Below are 25319 nucleotides of genomic sequence, written 5' to 3'. Positions count from 1 at the left end.
AGTTGTTTCTCCATGTAGTGGGTGTGGCAATGCACTGTACCAGTGCATGCTCCCCAACTTGACTTGACTTACTTTTTATTATGGCCTTATTATGTACAGTTTAGAAAGTGCCTTGGTGTTGTGGTCTCTATAGAAATGTGTGGCTTTGGAATCAAGATACTCAGTATATAAGATAAACAGCAGCTGCCAAGGGTTAAACTGTAAATTATGGACAGTGTAATGTATTTGTTTCTAAAATTATAGGTACAGGAGACCCTCACACCTAATTTCTGAACATATAAATGTGTGAGTGTTGCTTATAAGGTACTGTTGTGTACTACTAATCAGATCAGACACGAAAAACAGACACCTTTCTACAAATAGGTTCTGACAAAACTGGAAAACTTATTCATTCTTATATGTAAAAGTATGCCTCAAAATCTGCCAGTCTGGTCCAAATACAGGATGGAATTATTGGGTTGGTAGCAGGGATGATCAAGCACAAAACAATGATCCCTGCTCGTCAATCAGAAGCTTCTACTGCTAACAGAATGTGAATAACTTAATTTTGGAAGAAATCTGGTTTTTAAATTCTCTAAATCAAAATCCTCCACAAGAAATCAGTCATGTCTAAATTTGAGACAAGTGGGCTAATAGTGTACTAACTCTAGTACTTAGTGTTAAAGGGGATAACATTGTCTCAAGCAATAACACAGTATATTCTTCCAAACCTACAAATGTTTAAATTATACTATTTCATATAACAGATTTGCTGACTAGGCTCTGGTTAAATAAGGCTCAAGCACTGACCATTGCTTTTAATTTGATTAGCAAATTAACAAAGCAGTAATTGAAAAAAGAAATCTCATGACTCTGCCTGTAGAAACAATGCAAATTCTAACCGTATTATAATGAGTATGAGATGTTATTATGTAGTAAAAGCTGAATATGGCATATTTGTAACAGGCCGCTAATGAAATAGAGATATGCATACTGCTGAGATTGGCCTTGAGCATCTTAAAATTAATTGCAACCAACTAAATTAAAATTATACAAACTGCAGCATCAGATAGCCCCTTAAATTAATTTTATAGAAAACTGTGGACAGTAAATATATTTTACTCCTGCAGGCAAAAGATTATGAAAGTTGCTTTGCAATAAAAGATTTGCTTAAATTGCACTAGAATTTCAGCATTATTGTGGGGATATAATTTCAATAAAGTTAATGTACCCTGTAAAAGCCAAAGCAACAAGTTATTGGCCAGGGTTTAATGGAAATTGGTCACTATGCAGCTTTTTCAAGGCAGATAATTGGTTTCTTGAAAAAAACTTAATTCTGGTTTTTGTTCTCTTTTATACCACCAATTTTTTAGTCTTGTGTACTCCCCTCATTAAAAGGTTGTATATCTAAACTGAAAGCAGAAGATCTCCCTCAGTATAAGGAAAATATTGATAACCATATTGCATAATCTAAAGAAAGTAATTATCATATTCTTCAGTTTTCTTAATATTTTTATCCTGTTCAGGTACATAGGTAGCCAGTGCAAGACTAAGGACAAGAACCTACACCAAATGAAATTAATGTTCATAACACGTTACCTTTTGTATTATCATGGTATTTCCCTGTACTTACCCTTTACCTAGGGGTAAGTGTACTTGTTAGATTTGTTACCGGGTTGGTCTACTGTTCCATCTTAAGATTTATACACACATACATAGATATACACATATGCACAGAAACTCAACAGTGCCCTATGAATTACAAACACATAGCTGATTAATCACTAGCACTTTCTAAACCACACAAGTGCCTTATGAATAACACAACTTGTCACTCTCCTAACAGTTTATGAGACTTACATATACACAGACCCTAACCACAACAGTGCCCCATGAATGACACACATACAGCTGGTTAACCTCTAGCACTTTAAACCACACAAGTGCCTTAGGAATAACACAGCCTGTCACTCTGTCAACACTTCAAGAGAGTTACTTATTATGTGATTGCTAGATATTCTGATTGGCTGGTTGTCAATACTGACCACTTTTTTGTTGTTGCTTAATATCTACTGGCATGTCGTCCTTTCCCAGGCTATAAAACAGTTTAGCTACTTGTTGTCCCAGATGTCCATCCCTTCTCAGGTTATATAGTAATTGATAGCCTGAGGCATTGCCATGTCTCCTTCTTTTACTTGAACAGCTGTTTTAAAAGTGAGGTACAACTGGGAAGAAGATATACCTTGATGTGTCCTGAATTTAGTTCATCAGTTGTTGTCTTGAGCAAAATATAATGAAAATACAGAACATAATTTACAGATTTTGTACCCCATAACAACTTTTTGCACACACACACACACACACACACACACACACACACACGCACACACACACACACACACACCAGGCAAATTAACTAAAAGCTTGTCTTTTGGCTCTAGTATCCCCTCACAGTTCCAATGGTATCGGGCAGTTCTGGACTAGGACTGAAATTAGGGCTGAAATGTTGTGAGGTGGCCGTGCTAACCTCTGCACTACATGACACAATTCCATCCTCATTTTCTAGGGAAGCGACTGACTAAGGTACATAAAAATAAAAGAAGCTTCAACCCTCCAGAAATTTATCAACCATATAAAGTTGCTCTTGGTACAAAAGCAGAAGTCATAATAATAATATAGAACTCTGCTGAAAGTAAGTAATGGTAATTTTAAATTAAACGTAATGTAGGGAAGGCAGAATGGTGCCACACTGGCAGTGCTTCTGCCCCGCAGTAAGGAGACCAGGGTTTGTGTCCCAGGATGGCCCTGTGTCTATGTGAGTATCTTCAGGGTTCCTTTCACTGCCTAGGTACTGTCTTAATAGGGGCATCAATAACACATTCCTAATATCCACTTACCAATGCTTTCTAGTTGAGTCAAAACATCTTCACTAAGACATGGCTTACCATCTAATTGAATTGATTTATTTCACGTAAATGGTGATTTACCCACCATTTTGGTTTTGCCTATCCTCCTAAATAATATGTACTTATTTATGTTATATTCAACCCCTATGTAAGAGCCATTTTCCTGGTTCTATAAGATTCATGAATATTTTGCTGGATGACAATGCATGGTCTAAAGGAGGTTCCTATAAACCCCCATGAATAGAATTGTATTGGTGTATTCCTGCCATTTCTAACAGCTTTGAGTGAACAAAGTTTTTCAGTTAGTGACAGCCTTGCCTTGAGTAAGGTGTGGAAGGTATAAGGTTTTAAATTGTGCCAACCGACCTACGGGCCTTTTGAGTGTGAAGTAACTCATTAAACAGCACTTATTTAATTGTTGAACCGTATACTTAAGGCATACAGAAGAAGAAATTAAGAACCTTTAAGTATAGAAATAACTAAAGTTTCTCAAGAAAAGCTAAGTTTATAAAAGATACTTTTTCATTTTTTTTTTGCCTTTTATTCTACGTGTGTAACTATTTTTTCTTTTATTCATGTGTGGATTATTTGCTTTAAACTTTCACAAAATATTTTCAAAGCGAACTTTTGGACTGTGAGATTTCTTTAGGCACGCATTTTACCCATGCTTGACAACGCCTTTTCCTCGGCGGCTACACCCTTCCTAATTATTTAGCCAGGTCTTATGTACTATTATGATATCACAATCATATGTATCTACATACAGCAAATATCTTTTGTTTATTTTATTGATTTTAAGTAATTAAATAAACAATCCATACAATCAAATCAAACTTAACAAAACCAAAATTCAACCACCACCGAAAAGAAAGAGAGGATAGCCAGCCAACCTAGCAAATCTTTGAAAACAGCAAGGAAGGAACAGTATCCTTTTCCCCAATATAGAAGCTTATTCTAAAATGTTATTGATTAGATCCTGTCTTCTTCTTTCAGCTGTTCCTGTTAGGGGTTGCCACAGTGGGTCATCTTTTTCCATATCTTCCTGTTGTCACGCTTGGGTCACAGATTTGCACAGAGACACAGGTGGTTGTAGAAAACAGGAATTTTATACAAACACTGCAAACAAACATTTGTTTCCTTTTTTAAAAGCTTAAACGTGCTCCATGATCAGTCAGAGATGACATTTCCACTAGGAGCAGAGAATGTCAGAGAGAGAAAGAGAGATAAAGCAAAACAATCAATTCCAAAACTGACAGGCGCTCCAGAAGGCTTTTAAGTCGGCGGAGTTCCACGCGAGGTTTGTATTACTTGTTATAGCGCAAGGATAAAGAGCAATGTGAGGGTAGTCAGTGTTTCAGGGGTTGTGGCTTTCCCAGGGGCGTCTGTATCTTCTTGGGGTGCGATCAGCCCTCCAGCTCACACTGTCCTCCCCCTCAGCTTTATTCACATTCTTGTGAATCAAGCGACTCTCTGTACCAGGTTCATGTTCATGTAGGCGTGATAATACGTCTGCGTTGACGTGTTCAGAACCTGGTCGGTGCTTTACTGTGAAACTGTAAAGTTGTAAGCCCAGAAACCATCTCATTAGGCGAGAGTTTGTATCTTTCTGTCGGTATAACCATTGAAGTGGAGCATGATCAGTTACCAGAGTGAAGTTTCGTCCCCACAAGTAATAGCGAAGCGCTTCCACAGTCCACCTAATTGCCAAGCATTCTTTCTCATTTGTAGAATAATTACGTTCCCTAGGAAGTAATTTCCTACTTAAATATGTGATTGGATGTTCCTCTCCATCAAAAATTTGTGACAGGACTGCGCCCACCCCAAACACATTTGCGTCTGTTTGCAAGATAAAGTCTTTTGTGAAATCCGGGTTTCTTAGAACCGCATAAGAAGACAATGTCTTTTTTAAATTGCTGAAAGAACATTCGCAATTTTCTGTCCACGAGATAGGTCAGTTTTTTCTGCCTCTAGTAAGTTCTGTAAGAGGAGCAGCTCTATGTGCAAAATTTGGGATGAATCTTCTGTAGTAACCAGAAAGCCCCAGAAAAGCGCGTACTTGTTTCTGTGTCTCAGGTCTCAGATAAACAAGCATTTCTTCTATTTTCCTTAACTGTGGCCTAAGTAAACCTTTGCCCATAGAATGGCCTAAGTAATGAGTCTTGGACATGCCCAGTTTACATTTCTTAGGGTTAGTAGTAAGGCCAGTCTGCCTCAAGCTTTTAAGAACGGCTTGAAGCCGCTCTAAGTGTGTTTGCCAATCATTGCTGAAAATCACGACATGGTCAAGATATGCTCCGGCATATTCAGAGTGAGGACGTAGGATCTGATCCATCATACGATGAAAAGTTAGAGGTGCCCCGTGAAGACCAAACGGGAGTCTTGTAAATTCATAAAGTCCGTCTGGAGTCGTGAATGCTGTTTTCTCACAACTGCTAGCCTCCAAAGGCACCTGCCAATAGCCTTTCGTGAGATCTAGCGTAGAGATATAGCTCGCCTGACCTAGTTTTTCCAATAGTTCATCGACACGGGGCATTGGGTAAGCATCGAATTTAGAGACCTTATTCAAGCGTTTGAAATCTATACAGAAGCGAACCGAACCGTCTTGCTTTGGGACTAATATGACTGGGCTGCACCAGTCACTTTTACTTTCACGAATTACACCCAATGTCAGCATCTTTTTTACCTCCTCACGTACAATATTTCGTCACGCTTCTGGAATCTGGAACGGCCGCATCTCTATGCGAACACCAGGTTCAGTGGTAATTTTATGTTTTGTGATGTTAGTTTTGCCTGGTAAGTCTGAAAAGACATCAGTGTTCCGTTCTATCAAAGTTAACAGTTCTGTCTTTTGCGTGTCAGTAAGATCATTACCAATGGTAACATCGGTCTGAGAAACAGCAGCCAAGGAAGTGTTAACCTCTTGTCGGTCGTGCCACTCCTTCAAGAGGTTAATGTGTAAAATCTGGAATGGTTTGCGCCGGCCTGGTATTCTAACCTTGTAATTTACCGGACTCATACGCTCCTCAATAATGGCGGGCCCTGCCATTCAGCTAAGAATTTGTGTGGATCGGACGGAACCAGTACCAAAACACGATCACCAGGTTTGAATTCACGGAGCTTACTGCGCCTATCGTAAAGATGCTTCTGAGCTTCCTGTTCTTGTTGTTGATGCTCCCCAGCAATAGAGGAAAGCATAGAAATTCTGTCTTGCAACGAAATTAGCCGGTCTGCAAAGCTTGGTCCTTGAGCTGCTCTCTCGTTTCCTATCCATTCCTCTCGTACAACATCCAGGATGCCTCGCGGTCGCCTGCCGAATAACAACTCGAAGGGACTCAAGCCAGTGGACGCCTGTGGTGATTCTCGCACCGCATACAAAACAAAAGGTAGGACAGTGTCCCAGGTTGTGGGATCATTATAAGCAACTCGTCTGATCATCTGTTTCAAAGTTTTGTTAAATTGCTCGGTCAAACCATTCGTTTGAGGATGGTAAACAGTAGTACTCAATTTCTTAATAGCAAAGCTGTCACACAATTGTTTCATCACGCGACAAGTGAAAGGTGTGCCTTGATCAGTTAAGATTTCTCTAGGGATACCAATACGAGTAAAAATATCACATAGTGCTTTGGCTACAGCCGAGGAGCTGGACTTTTTCAGGGTAGTCACTTCTGGATATCGTGTTGCATAATCAAGCAACACCAGCAAATATTGATATCCACTCTTAGTCTTAGGTAAAGGGCCCACAATATCTAATCTCACACGCTGAAAGGGAACTTTCAAAATGGGCATAGGACAAAGGGGAGCCTGAGGAGGCTTATAGGCAGAGACGATCTGGCAGTCTGGACATGAAGTTCAACATCTTTTCCCATATTAAGCCAATAAAATCGTTTTGATAACTGCTCTCTGGTTTTGTCAGCACCGAGGTGCCCTCCCAAAACGTGCGAACGGGCCAGATGCAAAACAATTTCCCTATGTGCTTCAGGTACCACTAGTTGTTAAAAAAATTCCCCCTCCAAAAGATCTGAGATCACTCTGAAAAGGCAACCATCCTTTTCTATAAAGTGCGGGGTTTTCACACCCCTGGAACCACGCTCTTGGTAAGAAGAGTCATTAGCAGAGCGAGCCTGTTTAAATGCATATTCTAATGAGCTATCAGTATGCTGCAAACGCACAAAATCTGATTGTTCGTTAATGCTCGGTTTGCGTTCGGAGGCGTTTGCAATATGGGAAGATGTAGAAGGACCAACTTTATAATGACGACCCCTGTAAGTTAAAGGAAGAAGTAATGCTTGATAATCTTTAACATCACCATGTACACATCGTATTTTTACAGTCTCTAAGGAATCTTTCTTCAAGACAGTCTCGTCCCACAATACAAAGGTCACTCCCTGAGTCTAACAATGCTGAGATTTCTCTGCCCCCCAATTTAACCGGGATAAACAATCCATCTGTTCTTTCCGAAGAATATGTAATATTTGAGCAACAAACCTCGGCTAGTCCAACTTCCATCGACTGAGATGGAGACAAGCGACATTCTCTTGCCAAATGGCCGAGTTGATCATACGGGAAACATCTACGGTTGGCGCCGCTTCTGAAATATCCTTTGTGACGTCCACGGTTTCCTCCACCCGCTGTTGCCGTTTCCTCAAAAATAGGCATCTCTTCTACAACTGGATCCCATTCGATTTTCAGGTCCTGCAGCTTGTCGATGTTGTTGCCGTCGATCGAAGCGAGGAGAATGTCCTGGACGTTCGTTCACAGTTTGCAAAGCAGCTCCAAATCCACGGCTCTTTCTTTATGCGGACTGTGAACCCTCCAATCATCTCGACATAATCGTTAATGATTTAATATCTTGACCCAGAAATCCATCTCTAAGAACTGCAGGTATCCCGGTCAGTAGTATATTCATGACAACTTTTTCCATCATGTCTCCTTCAAACCAGCAGTGCACTTTATGTATCAAATCTTGAATTTGTCCACGGATTGGGTCATCCATGTTTAGTTTCCAGTCTTTAAGTGCATAACTTTAAGCCATTTGAAATAATTCTTCGGCGTTATCCATCTGTGCAACCACTCCTGGTACCACTTGTCACGCTTGGGACACAGATTTGCACAGAGACACAGGTGGTTGTAGAAAACAGGAATTTTATACAAACACTGCAAACAAACATTTATTTCCTTTTTCAAAAGCTAAACGTGCTCCATGATCAGTCAGAGATGACAGTTCCGCTAGGAGCAGAGAATGTCAGAGAGAGAGAAAGAGATAAAAGCAAAACAATCAATTCCAAAACTGACAGGCGCTGCACAAGGCTCTTAAGTTGGCGGAGTACCGCGCGAGGTTTGTATTACGCGTTATAGCGCAAGGATAAGGAGCAATATGAGGGTAGTCAGTGTTTCAGGAGTTGTGGTTTTCCCAGGGGTGTCTGTATCTTCTTGGGGTGTGATCAGCCCTCCAGTTCACACTGTCCTCTACATCTTGCTCTGTCACACTCATCACCTGCATGTCCTCTCTCACCACATCCATAAACCTTCTCTTAGGTCTTCCTCTTTTCCCCTTGCCTGGCAGCTCCATCTTTCACATCCTTTTCCCAATATATTGCTGCACATATCCAAACCAACGCAATCTTTTCTCTCTGACTTTGTCTCCCAACTGTCCAACCTGAGGTGACCCTCTAATGTACTCATTTCTAATCCTGTCCATCCTTGTCACACCCAATGCAAATCTTAGCATCTTTAACTCTGCCACCTTCAGCTCTGTCTTCTGCCTTCTGCTTGGTGCCACGTCTCCAACCTATATAACATAGCTGGTCTCACTGCCATCCGGTAGATCTTCTCTTTCACTCTTGCTGATAACAAATTACTCCTGACACTCTTCTCCACCCATTCCACCCTAACTGCACTCTGTTTTTCACCTCTCTTCCACAATCCCTATTACTATGTACTGTTGATCCCAAGTATTTAAACTCCTTCACCTTTGCCAACTCTATTCCCTGCATCCTCACCATTCCACTGACCTCCCTCTCATTTACACACATGTATTCTGTCTTGTTCCTACTGACCTTTGTTCCTCTCCTCTCTAGAGCATATCTCCACCTCCCCAGGGTCTCCTTAACCTGCTCCCTACTCCCACTACAGATCACAAAGTCATCAGCAAACATCATAGTCCAAGGTGATTAGACCCTGTCATATTTCAAAAAAGTTCTGAACATGTCCTCTGAGTAAGAAGTTGTTTTTTTTTTCCAAATTTAACACTCTTATTTTAATCTTAATACTTCTAGCATTAAGGCTAGCATTTTTTAATACATTATCTACTATATATGGGCTTTTTAACAGTAGACTAAATCTTTTAAATTAATCTTGGATAAATGCATTTATACTACTGCCTGTTTATATGGTAATTTTTAAACTCTCTTTCCCTCTAATTTTCAGTACCCGTCTATTTAAAATAAGCTCCTAAAAATTTTGATTTACTTTTCTAACATGGCAGCAAGTGAAGAGACAGAGCATTGTATCTACTAAGCATTCTACATTTATTTCCAGTGCAGATAGTGAAACATTGCAAACTTCAGGTATTTATTAAAATGGCTGTATGCATTAACATCCATCCATCTTAACAGGTTAGTTCAGAGATATTGTGAGGCTCAAGGACTGTGTCTCCAATGTTGATGTGAGCAACACTTGAGCTCCCCAAGGAACTGCCCTGTTTCCTTTTCTCTTCACTCTGTATACCTCAGACTTTAAATATTTTAAACAGCACTCTCAAGTTTACATCTGGCAAACTTTCACTCCCTTGGCCATAAAATGGATATCTTATTACTCCTTAACAGGTATAACAAGGACTTTTTACTTTCTTTCACTCTGTGTTTCATGAAAGCCTCGCTAAATGAATCTATTTCGGACCTGCCAGGCTTGCAACTTCATAAGTGGACCACATAATGGAGTAATGAAGGAAAAAAAGGTGAGGTGTAATTTCCTTTTATATCAATGAAGGATGGTATACCAAGCCAATCCCAGCAGGCATACGGCACTAGGTAAGAACAATCCCTGGACAGGGGAACACACTCACACACAAACACACACACCATACACTCACTAGGGAAACATTTGGCATCACCTAACTTATATAATGTACAAAAGGCTGGACTGGTCTTATGAAACAGATGGAATATATAAGAAAGACTCCATTCCTTTAATGTGAGTAGTGACATCTTTTACATATTCTACAACACTGTGAAGGCAAGAGTGATTTTGTATGTTCTGGTGTGCTGGGCTGGTAACTTCAAGAGAGGGCCATTAAATCAACTAATTAGTTAAAAAGACAGGCTCTGTTTTAGAACACACTCTGAACCCACTGGAAGTAGTAGGTGGAGGAAAGAATATTACAATGCTGAACATCCTCTTTCTGATACACTATCATTAAGTATTTTGAGCCAAGAAATTATTCAACAGAAGTGTGCCAAGAAATGCTACTGGAACTACTTCATGCCAATGGCAATACACCTTTATAATGCCTCACTGTGATGTGACTGCTCTTTTTATCTTTGACCAAGTCAAAGCCAAGTTTTTCCTTACCTTTCAGTAGTTCTGGTGTATATTTAAGTGGGGTTGTTGATGTTTGTTAGAATGTTTATTTACTTTTTTATGAAGCATCTCTAAAACTCAACATTCTCCCTTGGGACAAATAAAGTTCTATCTATCTACAGTAAATGTAAATCTATCTAAGTTAGAGGATGAAGTTGAGATGCTCCCTTTTATTTATGAACATAGTGACATAGATGATTTTTGGAGATTAATACATTTTCTTCACATGCTGACACGATACAGTATAAGGGAAGTAAATTGGGATGCTCAAAGATGAGTGCCTCATGTTTAATACCAGGAAATTTAATTACCCATTCTTCAAATGTTAGTGCCCTACAGTGGGCTGGCGCCCTGCCCGGGAATTTGTTCCTGCCTTGCGCCCTGTGTTGGCTGGTATTGGCTCCAGCAGACCCCCGTGACCCTGTGTTAGGATATAGTGGGTTGGATGATGACTGACTGACTGACAAATGTTAGTCAGAAAGTTTTGCAACATATTTTTTTTATTCATGGTAATTTATTAAAGAATTGTTCTGACTCATACAACAGCTAGATTTATTTTCTATACTCGTCACTTCAATAAATGGTCTCTGTCAGTTTCAACACCATTGCGCATGTGAGAAATAAGAGCATGCATTACGTTATTGCATCCCCGTTTCCTAGTCTAAATTATACATTAGCAGCAACACCATGCATATTTAACTGTCAACCAATCTCAAACCGTTTTCCACAGATGCTATCCTTGAGGACTCCAGATATGTAAAATTACAATTCTTAACTAACTGTGAATGTTTGTTCTATAATCCTTCTCTACCACAAGAAATTCAATGACAGCCTATTCTTCAATGAGACACATTGCTTTAAAATTTTATCTTGAAGGTCAGTTGCTGTCTCCACTCCAAAATGAATAGCTTCCAATATCTTTAATAATTACAGTTTTCTAATAGTATAATGAACAAGCACAAATATATACCTGTATGTATATATTTTGTAGGCCCACTCTGCCCTAAGAACTTGTTTATAAAGAAGAGTTCAAGCTTCTGACCACTGGCAGCCAACCTATTCTGAATATTTTCTATATGTGTGTGTGGTTATACTCTTATTTACAATTCTTTTCTGATTTTGAATTACCCAAAGTGTGAATTTGGTGTTATGCCATCCATTGGATCCAAGGTTAGTTTCTACTTTACCGTGTTGTTAGGATAGCTTCATGACCTTGAGAATGATTAATTGGTAGACTGATAAACAGACTAAGTCACTTGACAAAAGGAGTGGCAGATCGTCTTGAAATGATAAGCACATTCAAAATCAAATTATTTTCTGTAAAAGTAATTGGTCATTAGAACTATTGATAAAATTCCTGATCAGCGAACCTCAAATATATGTGGTTGAAATGGAACTTCATTCCCATATCCTATGTTTTGTCCCATTTCTGTTAATGTTCATCTCATCCTTTGTTTGTTAACTATTTCCCTTACTCTTCTTAAATGTTGAAAATAAGGGGGTAATACACCTGATCGTTGCTGGTCTTTGAGGTGTTCTGCTGATTATGGCAATCATCTAAAAATTAATAAAACAGTCTGCTCAATCCTCCATTTTCTGTTGAACCATTGTGATTCAAAGCTATAATTAGTCCCTCTTTTAAGAGTTGTCTGTTGGTTGTCTGTGTTGGCTAATTGAAATGGTCTATATGTCAGATATTACAGCTCTATATCCTCTTGTCTCAGTTTTAAGTGTTTTAAAGTTTTTGGTTTTACCTTCATTTATTCAGGTTTGTCACATTTAATCTGAGATTTGGTGTCCCAAACATAGCAAAATGTGTATTTGTTCTCCTAAAAGTTCCGTAAATGCAAGGCCATAACTTAAGCAGCCTGCTCAAGGATCACCCTAGATCCAGCTATCCTCAAAACTTTTAAAGGCAGGCTTCTGGCCTAATAGACTACAAAAAAGATGAGCTGACAGAATAACAAGAAATGTCCCAAAATATTGCAAAAGTTCCACAAAGAGGAGGGTCACCTCAACCCTAGGTGTATGTACGAAAAGGGCAACAAAGAATCTTTAAACATCAAGTATTTATTTGAAAAAATACAAGCAAAATCCTCAAAAGTACAAAATAGGCAACAAAGAGATGCCTAAAAGACAATTCTACACTAAACAAGTCCAAATCCACAATCCAAAAGTGAAAACTGAGGGAGGTAGAAAAATAATTAAAGAAACTATAAGTCCCAAAGAAAAATAACAATACTTACAACTCCTATACAAACATTGTGTTCCTGATTTGAGCTTACTCAGCTGTGGCCTTAAATAGCCAGAGTAAGGGCTTAGAAAGAGTGATGTCAGGGTTGCTCCACCGATAAAGCACAAGGAACTGAATCATATTTAAAGACTCATTACATACATTTAAAAAAAAATGGAAAATACATAATACTTTTAATAATAAATTGTAACTTACAGTAATAATTAGATTAATTCTATCAACAACCCGAAATGTTAATGCATAATACTTACAATAATATTATATTGTATATCATGAAATCTATATAAGTAAAACAAATAGCTTATTCTTGGAACCATAAGTAATATACCACAAATGAGGCCTTCTCCACAGATTTCTAAACAGGCTTGTGGCCTGCACACATATTGTACACACACACAAAAGCCATGGTTTTGGTAGGTTTGAATGTTGTTGTTTTTTTTTTTCCTTTGTATTTCTATTTTTCTTTAATTTTCCCTGTATGGATTTTAAAGTATATTATTTTATCTGTTATGTTACTATTTGTTTAATATAGTAATATGCTATTGTTAATGTTCTTGTTTTTGAAAATGCTAAATAAATTTATTAAAAAAGACCAAGCTTATAAACTTAAAAGGGAGAGGGAAACCGTAAACTCTCCTTAAATGATGATTAAAAACGTATTTTAAAAAATCTAAACAATAAGAGAATCCAAAGATGAGAAGGAAAATACAAAATTTACAAGACAAGAAATATAACTAACAGAACTGAAATTTTAAACAAACAAAAAATAAAATGTAACGTGATTAATAAACAAGAAAACACTATATAAATGATAATACAATACAAAAGAAAACAAATCAAAAACATACAGTAGTTATTCAAACAAATCCAAACATAATTCACAAAATTCAATAAATTACACAAGCAAAAAGAGAAGAAAATAAAGCCAGGGAGAAAACCTTGACTAAACCCTATAAACAAGTGTCACTATGTATGTACATATCTGTTGCTAGCTGATGACAGCAGTATTTTAATATTATAGTTAAAATGAAACCATTTAAAACAGCTTCTTACACACACACACTTGCATTAAAGTACTTGCTCTGGAAAATGTTTAACTTGTTCTTAAAACAGTCAAGAGTAACAGGTTGTGATGCAAAACAGCAACACCTCTATTGTTACCATACTTGTATGTTTTTAATTTTTATACTGTATTGAGGATTTGTTCTGGTCTGTGTATTGTATTGACCCCCTTCTTTTTGACACCCTCTGCACGCCCAACCTACCTGGAATGGGGTCTCTTTTTGAACTTCCTTTCCAAAGGTTTCTTCCATTTTTTCCATACAAGGGTTTTTTTGGGAGTTTTTCCTTGTCTTCTTAGAGAGTCATGGCTGGGGGGCTGTCAAGAGGCAGGGTCTGTTAAAGCCCATTGCAGCACTTCTTGTGTGATTTTGGGCTAAACAAAATTAAATTGTATTGTATTGTATAATTAGAGTCCCCCTGAGAAGGGACGAATCCTTTAAAAAATTGGCATAGTTTAATTGTATGCAGAAAAGTAAAAAAAAAAAAAAAAAAGATCAATTATGACTATTATTCTATGGTTTGGTTCTGACATTTGAGTTTAGCCTGTCTTTTATGAACAAATTCTTGCCTGTTTTAGACTGCGATTTATTTCCAGATTCTTTGACCCTCAATTTTATGGGAATTTCTGTAACTTCCAAAATTCAACACGGGAGAAGAATGAAGATACAGTCCACTGAATAATAAACACTGCTGTGCATATGCAATACCCATTGTCTTTTGTCTAGCTGACTGGAGAAAGAAACCACACGTGTAAAAATATTTTCATATTGGCCAAATGAAAGCTTATTGCATTTTTATTCCATTTAATAGGTCTGTTTTAAGCAATCTGTAAAAGCAATACAACTTTATTTTAACTTTTAACGATGATTAGTGCCTGTAATTGCCTTGAGTGGTGTACAGACTCAGACAGCGATTTATAAACTTCTCACAGGCAACTCATTACCCTGCTGCCAATTTCTTAGCTAATAACGATGCAGACTACAGTAGGTGGTTTTGCCACATGTCAGAAATTAACTCTAACAGTAATCAAACTGTCAGAGCCTACCCACTTGGAACTCAAACAACACCCAAATTAAAGGCTCATTTTTATTCACATTAAAATACAATTTAATGTACAAAGATGAACCAAGTGAGAGGTATCTTGGTTAGGATTAATTTCAAAATATATAGGGGATTATAAATTTATTCAGACCCTTTAATTTTCTGCACACTTTATTGTGTTTGTAGATTTAATTTTAAACAAATAAATTGCCACGTTTGCCCATCAATCTGCACTCAATAATCCATAATGATAATATGAAATGTTTTTAAAAAGGTTTGCAGATTTGTTAAAAATCAAAAATTGAAATCTCACATTCATAAATGTATGTGCCTTAATTCAGTATTTTGTAGAAGCCACTTTGGCTGCAAGTACAGCTTTGAGTCTTCTTGGGTAGATTTCTACAAGCTCTTCACACTTGGATTTGAGCAGTTTATCCCATTCTTCCTGGCAGATCCTCTCAAACTCTGTCACATTAAACTGTAAACTGCCATCTTTAGGTATCTCTACAGATGTCCTATGGTGTTTAAGTCTGGGCTTTGGCTGGGCCACTTAAGAGCACTCAGAGAATTGTCCTAAAATCACTCCAGCATTATCTTGACTCAGTGCATCCGGTTACTACTGTGCTGATAGGTGAGATGTTGCCCCAGTCTGAAATCATAAGCACTCTGGAGCAGGTTTTCTCTGTACTTGGTTGCATCCATCCTCTTCTCAATTCTGACCAGTCTCCTTGTCCCTGCCTTTGAAAAGCACTCCCATAGCATGACACTACCAACAGCTTGCTTCTCTGTAGGGTTGGTATTAGGTTGGAGATGACCAGAACGTGGTCTTCACCAGACCTAGTGTTTGGAGTTCTGTTGAAGGAATTCAAATATTGTTTCATTAGACCAGAGAATCTTCCATTTACTGAATCTATGCCATTTACTGAAGAGAGGCTTCAAGCTAGCCAATCTACAATAAATATCTGATTGATGGAGTGCTGCTGAGATGGCTGTCTTTCTGACAGGTTCTCCCATTTCATCTGTTAAGAGTGATCATTGGTTTCTTGGTCACCTCCCTGTCCAAGGCCTTTTTACCTGGTTACTCAGTTTTCTGGACAGTCAAGTCTAGGAAGAGTCTTGGGTTCTGAACTTCTTTCATTTCACATTTACTGAGGCAATTGTGCTCCTAGGAACAGCCAAAGCATTAGAAATGGCTTAATTCCCTTGCCCTGATCCTTGTGTCACCACAAGTTTATCAGAGAGGACTACAGAGAATTCTTTGGGGTTCCTAGCTTAGTTTTCGTCCTGATATGCACAGTGAATTGTGGGACCTTATATACACAGGTGTATGTCTTTCTAAACTATTTTCAATCAACTGATTTTACTACAGTGCAAGATACATCTCAAGAATATTTAAAGCAAACAGGATGAACATCATCACAATATGGAGTGTCACTACAAATGAAAATGAGATATTTTAGTTTTTAGTACATTTTTAAACCTTTCTGAAAACATGGTTTCACTTTGTCATTATGGTTTATTGAGTGTAGGATTGTTTGAGTGTAGATTGATGGGGAAAATGGCAGATTTATCCATTTAAAATTAAATCTACAAAACAATTTAGTGAGCACAATTCAAGAGGTCGGATAACTTTCTGAATCCACATTATATCAACATTTCACTGTAGTGAAATAAAATAAACATAAAATTAAAACTGACATGTCCTTTTGGTCTGTTATGACCCACCATTAACTTTAATGGATTTTCAGCTGCATTTAAGGTGCTTTGTTTGTTCCAATCCATAAAAACATTCTAAATGTCATCTGTTCTAAAAGTTAGGCTAATCGTAATAAAGGTTAAGATGTCAATCAATTACAATATATGTGGGATGAAAGGCGTGATGTCCAGGGTAAAAGATAAGGGTTGATGCATGAGTGTTAGAGTGATGTTGATCTGTGCCTCATCTCCTTTAGCTGTGATTGTCCCAATGATCATGTAGCTTATTATATAATGGGTTTTGAAATGATTAATAAATTGATATCATTGTTTATTTTGTTGAATCCATGTATATTGTGGGGCATACTTTATGTTTGGAATTTATTTAAAAGAAAACAAATTTGAATAGTGTTCATGTTAACATGTTAGTGCTTAGTCGAACTATTACATTTAGTAAATACGTACTGAGTGTGCCTTTATTTGTGCTATAATATTCAACTTGCTTTGACAGAAATGATTCTAAAATTAATAAATTGACCAGACCCATACCGATTATCACAAGGAAACTATGAACCGAGTTTGTGTCAATGAGGCCAAAGGTATGAAATAAAAGGTAATTTATTAACCAAATACAGCATATTAACACAAATCGGTTAACAAAAAGCAATGACAACCAAAGGACACTTCAAACTATCAACATAAACACAAAGGGAGACAATAAACCCAATACCCCCTGAGCCTACCAATAAAAGATATCAAAACCCTAACTAATCCATGTAGTGTCTAGTTCACTTACCTACTTCCTTGTACAAACAAAACTCTTCCTTCTCAACTCAATTACATTTTTATAACCTCTGTCCTCTCTTTCCACCTACCAGTTGAATGTTTGCCACCTACTCTCCTCCCATCTGTACACTATAGATAGTTCAGAAATTCAGTGCCCATATGCCTAGGCCACCCTCTGGTAGCCCACATGCTCCAGCACATCAGAGGCCCATTGCTCTAGAGTCAACGATTTCAATTTTCAATTGAGATGCATTATGTATATCAGAAAATGTCAATCTGCTGCTGTCTACTGAATTTAGAAATTTCTTTACCCTCTAGGTGGTACTGTATACAATTACAGTATTATACCCCCTAATAACAATTACTGACCTGTAATCTTTATTCCATTGCCTGATTAGAGTAATGAACAATGTTGAAGTTGTTCATGATAGAGAAAGTTAGCGTGGTGCTGAAAATCCTTTGATTAAAACTTAGAATGCTAATGTTAATGGTTACTCATCTTGGGTAGAGGATCAATGTAGGTAATATACTGCCTTGACCACAAAAGCTAATAGATCAATGTCTCAACTTGAGATAATAAATGAAAGGATAAAGTTAAATTATTACAGTTATGCTCAGCTTTTATTGCCATATACAAAGCACTGGGCCAAGAATGTAACATGTTATTTCACAGGATCTATTTTCATAGCTAGGGGTGATGACTATTGTATAAAATTGCTGTACCTTTGTTTGTGATCCTTCCGCTAGCTTATGACGGTCTTCATATAAGTTCAGAAACACTTTCAACATTTCTATGGGTATCTATCTACTATATAATAAAACACTAAAGACTGTGTGTCCTTTTTCCTAGCATTAATGTCAAATGCTTCTGATCATCATTTAGTATTAAAAAAATTTCCATGTATAAAAAATCACTTAATTAACTTCTTGTCTCTTATAGATATTGTTGTATTTGTACTGGTAAAAGGACACCCACTTTGCCAATTATGATGACAAACTTGATGGTCACAATGCTAAAGATGCATCTGAGACAGAAGTCAAAGCACGCACCACTTGCAGTATGGTTGCCAAGTAATGGGGATAAGGGAAAATGAAAGCGGCTTTCCATATATACAGTAGGTAGTTTTCCTGTGGAGTAAATACAGTAATGTGCACAATGGTGTAGTTTATTGCAGAAAAACCGCAGCAGGCCACCTTTTTAAAAACACACTGCACCTCCATGGTGATGCAGCAATTACATGCATTACACAACTGCCGAAAAAACAAAAGTATGGATGAGTCTTTAGGGGGCAGTATTCCTTTTAAAACCCCAAAAACTCTTTTTAGAGAGTTTCACATTTTATAAATGTGAGATTATTGGCAAAACTAATTTTAATTTTAGTTTTGTGAATCTGCTTGAAAATCAAAATCTTACCAGTTTTGCTCTTCATTAGTCATAATAAAAAGCATTCAAGATTAGAATTTAGATTTTAAGAATCTATCACATATTAATTCCACAGTTATAAATTCTTACATTTATTATTCCAATGATTTTGTTTTCAACAGGAGTGAAGGCAGGAAGCACTTCCTAGTCAGACAAAGCATATGCGAAATAATAAAATTACCTCAGTAGGCCTCCTTCTGTCAGCCCTGGAGATCCTCAACATCGCTGCCTGCCTGAACTACAGTTCACAGGCAGTCTCACAGAACTCCAAACTAGGGAAGCCAAAGAAAGGAGCTGCAACCCTGCTGCTAAGGTGAACACATTACCATGGTCAGAGTGTCCCTCCCTTATTCTTCTTTTATTTTAGTATCCTATCTGAGAAAGGTACCACCAACCAACTGCAGTTTAGCCTCCCTAATATCCTTTTTAATGGTTGTGCTCATGTTCTCCTACAACCCTGTGATTTACATTGGAGTTATTTTACAACTTATACAGCTGTTTTTTTTTTTCCTTTTCAGCTTCTTTTTCAACTCTTTATCAACCCACTGCAGAGTTTGTTTAATTTCCTACTAATTACAAATTTAAGTATGTACCTACCCTGCATTATATGTAAAACAATTTAAACATGTTCCACTGCTTCTTTACTGTCTCTGCACTTAGAAGCTTATCCCAGTCTATCCTCCTTAGACTTTGCCACATCTGCTCAAAATTTGCCCTACCAAACTGTGTTAAAAAAGGAGTCACTAATTACTTCTAAAACTACTGCTGTTGTGCTTCACTATTTGCAAGATTATCCTCGTTAATAGTCTGGTATTTAAAGTCCCCATAACTATAATATCTCCCTGTAAACTTGCCTTTATAATTTTCCTAAAAAGATGTGCATTAAAATTATTGTCTGCATAACAGACAATGTCTATAATACACTCCTAAAACAAGGCCTCTTTACCTTATGCTTATCAGACGAAGCCACATGTCCTCACTAAGATGGGGTTCAGTGCCCAACTGAAGAGGACTTGAGTTTAAATTGTGTTTGCCATAAACAGCAGCCCCACCTCCTTTTACGTTCAGTCTATCCTTCCTAAAATGTGAATCTTCTATGTTATACTCATCCCCATCTTTGTTATTTAGCCAGGTTTCTTTTATTTCTATAGAATCATAATTATGCCCAATACTCCAACTTAATTGTTTTGTTTTGATATGTCTAGCATTAAGGTAAGCTATTTTAATGTGTTACTTTCTTGTTTTATTTTTTCATTTAAACATTGGACTAGAATTGACATTATTTTGCATTTTTATTTTTACACTATTGTTTGTTCCCACATGTATAGTTCTAAATCTGGCCTGTCCTAAACTCCCTGAACAATTAAAAAAAATTGCAACAAACTTCTAATGTTTTCAAAGAAACACATTTGTTTAGATATGAAAATCCAACATTGCTAAATAAATTTTTAGTTAGAATTGAGTTAGTAATTGACAACACAGGTGGAGGTGCCAGAAGGTGGTATTAATCTAACAAGAAGGAAATGATTAAACAGGATGTTTATTAATGGAGCAAAAAGCAATCTCCCCAGTATAAAAAAACATCAACAAAATTGCTCAAAAATACTTTCTGTAGAATACCTCAAAAAAACTGAATATAGGGAATTTGGATTAAAATACATTTAACTAAATTCCACTTTCTTGTTCATAAGATATATAGCAGATATATCAACTTGCTTACCTCATGGCTGTTTCCTAACCCAATCCCCCTATTTTATTCTAAGTGAAGAAATATAAAACTGAACAGTGAAGTGGTAATTGTAGAGAGATAATAGCAGTAGCACCTCTACCTGGAAATAAACTGAACAAAACAATTAAAAAGGGGTTAAGAAAGAGCAACATCAAATGGCAGCAGATATCTTGGATTTAAACATAAGAAGATGTAGACCAGACGTCAGTGGCCTAAATGGATGCTCTGTTGACATAAGTCTCTGAAAATTCCAGATGCAATAGACTGTAAGAAGTAGATAACTAGTCATCATCATTGATGAACTAGATTTTTGGCATGAAGCAAGACATTTAGCAGCAAAACTGAAAGAGCTACTTTCTTTAGCATGAGGAAATGCACAACAATGACAGATGTAACATATTCAGACTCTTAAATAAAAAGCAGAACATTAACAGAGAAAGGAAGGAAGACAAACAGTGAGATGCATAACTCCAGAAGGAGAAAACAGGAAGACACAGAAATAAAATGAATAGGAAAGTGCAAGTGACACCCTGGAACTATTATTTTCATAATGGATTTGATTGCAGGTACTTATGGAGAGAAAGCCTATGCAAAAATGTTTATTGGATATGTTGACAATGGCACCCCTCTAGCGATTGTTCCTGCCTTGAACCCAATGCTTGCTGGTATAGAGTCTAGCTTCCCTGTGATCGTGCCCTGGATAAGCAGGTTAACAAAATAGATGGATGGATAGATCTTAACAATTACATTTTCTAAAGCAATGTCTGACAGTACTGGCAAAACCATCCTGGAAAATGGGGTAGAGGAGCAAGAGAGTTGTGAGATTAAGGGAGGAGGCCCATATGTTGTCTTAAATAGTGTGCAGAGAGTAATTACAGGTTTTTAGTGTAAAAAATGAGAAAAGGATGGCTAGAGCCGGGCAGAAAAAAATGATATTCCATATGTTCTTAGAACTCAAAAAAATGGAAAAACCAAGGGTAGCAACTAATGTTAAGGGTAGTATTATAAAAAAAAAAAGTGTGCAACTGTGCCATTTTCCTGGAAAGCCAATATGTTTTTCCATACAATACCAAACATGTGGAAAGGCAGAACCTGACCCTAGGGTGTAGGACAAACCAGGATCCATGGAGAACTTCGGGGACATGGGTTTAAGTAAATTGTGCAGGCAAAGAGAATAGTAGTAAAGCAAAGAAGGAAAGCAAGAAAGGTATTGAACAGATAGCAAAGTCCAGGCTGAGCAGAACTCTATATTTGGTAGTGACACATTATAAACTGATGTTGTATTTTAACATGGGGTCTTTTGCCAGTCAACAGGAGTCACAGATATTTTACTTCTGACTAGAAATGGGAAGAGTGAAGCAGAACAATGACACCAAAAAATTAAACTGGGAGATTATATTTATTTTAAAAATGACCCATCATTGCAAACAAGGGAAAGTTTACATTAGGACTGGTTAGATGTACAGATATTGTTAAGTGTATGAGAATCTTTGGGGGTAGATATAGTGTACCTCTAGCAAAGATGTCCACTATGAAAACTTTGAGTAACACGAATGGTTGCTGGTAAATATGTTTGCAGGCATAAATAATAAAGGGAGGAGGAAGAAAATTTTGGTCAAAGTGATTTTACTATTCTAGAAAGTTGATTCAGTTCATCTGGACATAGTTCTCTTCCTGGGAGATACGTTACATCACTCATCCAAGTGACTTCCTCAGTCTCAGTTGACTGCAGGCTTCTCCAACCTTATAAACAGTACCTTTGCATAATGACCAAAACTAGTACCATTGACTAACAATGGCAGTGTAATCAATGATATGCAAATTGTCCATTGATCAGTGGCCATGAGTACCATTCACAGAGAGTTGGGGAATGGCTGCAATCACAGCATTGTAAGATGGTGAACAATGTACCCTTAGGCCTCCTCCTCAGTTCAGAGATGGTCGTTCCTTTTTCACATAAATGGCCTCCTTGACTCCTTGCTCCAACCAGCATTCCTCTTTGTCCAGGATGTGCACATCTTCATCACTGAAAGAGTGACCACTGTCCTGTAGGTGTAAATAGACTTCTGGAGTTCTGACGAGGTAGCTCTTTTGTGTTGTGCCATCCGCTTCGCCAGTGGTTGTTTGGTTTCCCTGATGTATAATTTATGGCAGTCCTCTTGGCAGATAACTGCGTAAACTATATTACTCTGTCTGTGCCGGGACACCCGGTCCTTGGGGTGGACCAATTTTTGCCATAGTGTGTTTTGGGGTTTGAAAGCCACAAACATTAGTGTACAGTATGTGCTTGAAATATGATAACACAATAAAATACATGACAGCTCACTCATTACCCACAGTCCTAGGGCCTGTTTCAGGAGTGAGATGCATGTATAAATTTGAAGGTCACGAAAGCAGCCATTAGACCAATAAACTTTTGAACTATGCTTGACCTTTCAAACAACATTTAAACTGTTTAGCTTAAAAGGACAACATGGGTAATTCTTCCATTCATGTAAACATGTTAATCAGAAGAAATTTTGGTTGCATTGCTAACCCCACAGAATGTCAGAGAGTCATGCGCAGGACATACTGACACCAGCCATGCCCTTCCTCCTGCAATGGCATGTTAAGTTTTATTGCCACTTATGTATGAAGAGGGGTATGAAGAGTAAGGGGTTCAGGATTATCATTCCCATATTTGTTTCATTCATTTTAAATTTAATTTTGAAGATCATTATAAAAAGTCCTTAATACATATTGATATACCAATACACTTACCTACATGACTGGGTTGTCTCTTAGGAGTACAACTCCTGTACATGGAGCACTCCCATCTATGGTACTGAGGAAGGAACTGCCCTGAATACACAAACTCCCCCACATTATCCATTAATTTATCACTTTGTAAGGGTTGTTGCTTCAGTCCCATCCTCTGTACCTCCTTCTATACTGTCCTTACATTATGGCTTAAAGTGCAGATTTTTTATCTCTGTTTTAGGAATGAAAGTAGTCCTATGCCACTCTTACCTCTAGGCAACACTTACCAAAAGGCAATCCATCTAATGTGTATACATATATTAAATGATTATGAAGAGTAAGGTGTTCAGGATTATCATTCCCACATTTGTTTCATTCTTTTCAAATTTAACTTTGAGGATCATTATAAAAATTCCTTAATACATATTGATATACCAATGCACTTACCTATCTGTGATTGAGCTACCATGGTTGATTTTCGGTCACAAAGTGGGGAGAAAGGAAGCCCAAGCTCTGCCTCTTTATCACCCTATGCATTGAAACAGAGCATAAATCAGATTTACTTATGAAAAACACAGTTGTTTCTGCATTTTATTTAATAAAATACTTTGACGCAAGTAGGCAAATCAAGTTATAAATTATGAATATCTTCCACTGCATGTCTCTAATGAATTTATCACAAAACTGCAGAGGCTGTCAAGTACAGGCAACCAGTGAGAGCAGCAAGACTCCAATAGTACAGCCACAGGTCATAAAGAGTGCTATAATCTATCACAGGGCAGAATCATTATATAAAGAACATTGCCAGGAGCAGTAATCTGTTTGACTGCAGAGGCATTTTTCTTTATCCATAGCAGCCAGAGAAACAAAGAATATTCACTTAATATGTTAATAAATGTCATTATAAATTGAGAGCTTACAGCTCCTAGTATTTTTTTTCTTCTTTAGCTATATAAAGAATGTATTTTAAACATTAAGTCACTGGGCATCCATATAATGTGTATGTTTGTTTGTGAAGGAAATACACCTGAATTATAATATACAGTAAACACAATGACTTCCAAAATTGTTAAAAATAATAAGCACAACACCTTTACATGACAAGGAAACCTGCCTAACCCACTGATTGTAGCACTGCGGAATTTTAAACATCTACTTTATGGTGGCACAGTGCTGGCTCAAAGATCCAACAAGTGTTTGACTTCTGTGTCCACTTGCTCATTATGTGTTGTGGGTGCTCCAATTTTCCTCATACTCAAACATCTGTTTTCTGGGTTAACTGATGATTGTAAATTGTCCCTGCGAGTATGTGAAACATACTGGAATACTATTCAAGACTGGTTCATTCTTTACATCTGCTCCTGCAGGTTTAGGTACAGACCTTTGCAACCTTGAACTGGAATAAGTGGGTTTGTGAATGTTATGTGCTATGTTATGAGGGTGTTTATCTGGCAAGCACATAAAGAAACCATTCAGATTCCCTTCCAGGTTCAAGTTTATTGTCATGTTTGCAAACTATAATGACATTTTACTTGCAAATCTTAACAGACTAGTGACAGTGTGTAAGAGAAAAGGAAAAAAAAATGATTGTAACTGCCTGTCTGCTAAACTGGGACATCCTATCTTTTCTGTACCAACACGTTTAAATTAGAAAATGAAATCATATATAACATTTAACTTTATATTTAATTCTCTGATAACAGTTTACATCTAAGAAGTCTTGTATCTTTTAACCAGTAATTCATCCATGACTATTTTGGGACTTTACATATTACTTAATTCAGAGGGGTGTTCCTAGAATATACCATTTATCTGCATGCTGACTGGTGTGATTGAAATGCTATGAAATCATTATATGTAAATTAAACTACATGATGCTTTCTGTTGGATTTCTTCTGTCTGTCATGTTGCATTAAACAAAGCACATGGATGCTCTATCAGCTGGTTCAAATAAAGGATGTTACTGTTTGCAGTTTATATATGAAATGATAACTCAAGACTATTTACATAGTATTTTCAACAGTTTGTGTCTGAAAAACCCAATTTTTTCCCTCATCTTACCTGCATTGCCCTTGAGTTGGGCATTCTTGCTGCTTGGTTAGTTGGCCACAGAATAATATTCCCCAC

The 25319-nt window shown here is 37.3% G+C and overlaps 1 protein-coding gene across 3 annotated transcripts in view; it reads right to left on the bottom strand.

Moving 5' to 3' along the window:
- Nucleotides 1-25319, bottom strand: part of LOC120529404 (calcium/calmodulin-dependent 3',5'-cyclic nucleotide phosphodiesterase 1C-like) — a 697603-nt gene that overhangs the window by 99356 nt on the left and 572928 nt on the right. For all 3 annotated transcript variants that reach the window (XM_039753171.1, XM_039753172.1, XM_039753173.1), the window contains one exon: nucleotides 23640-23721. In XM_039753171.1, the coding sequence (XP_039609105.1) occupies nucleotides 23640-23721 (82 nt within the window). The remainder of the gene's footprint in view (nucleotides 1-23639; nucleotides 23722-25319) is intronic.

Source organism: Polypterus senegalus, chromosome 5, assembly GCF_016835505.1.
Source record: "Polypterus senegalus isolate Bchr_013 chromosome 5, ASM1683550v1, whole genome shotgun sequence".
Lineage (NCBI taxonomy): Eukaryota > Metazoa > Chordata > Cladistia > Polypteriformes > Polypteridae > Polypterus > Polypterus senegalus.
The sequence above is the reverse complement of the archived record's forward strand: the minus strand, read 5'-3'. Positions and strand labels throughout refer to the sequence as shown.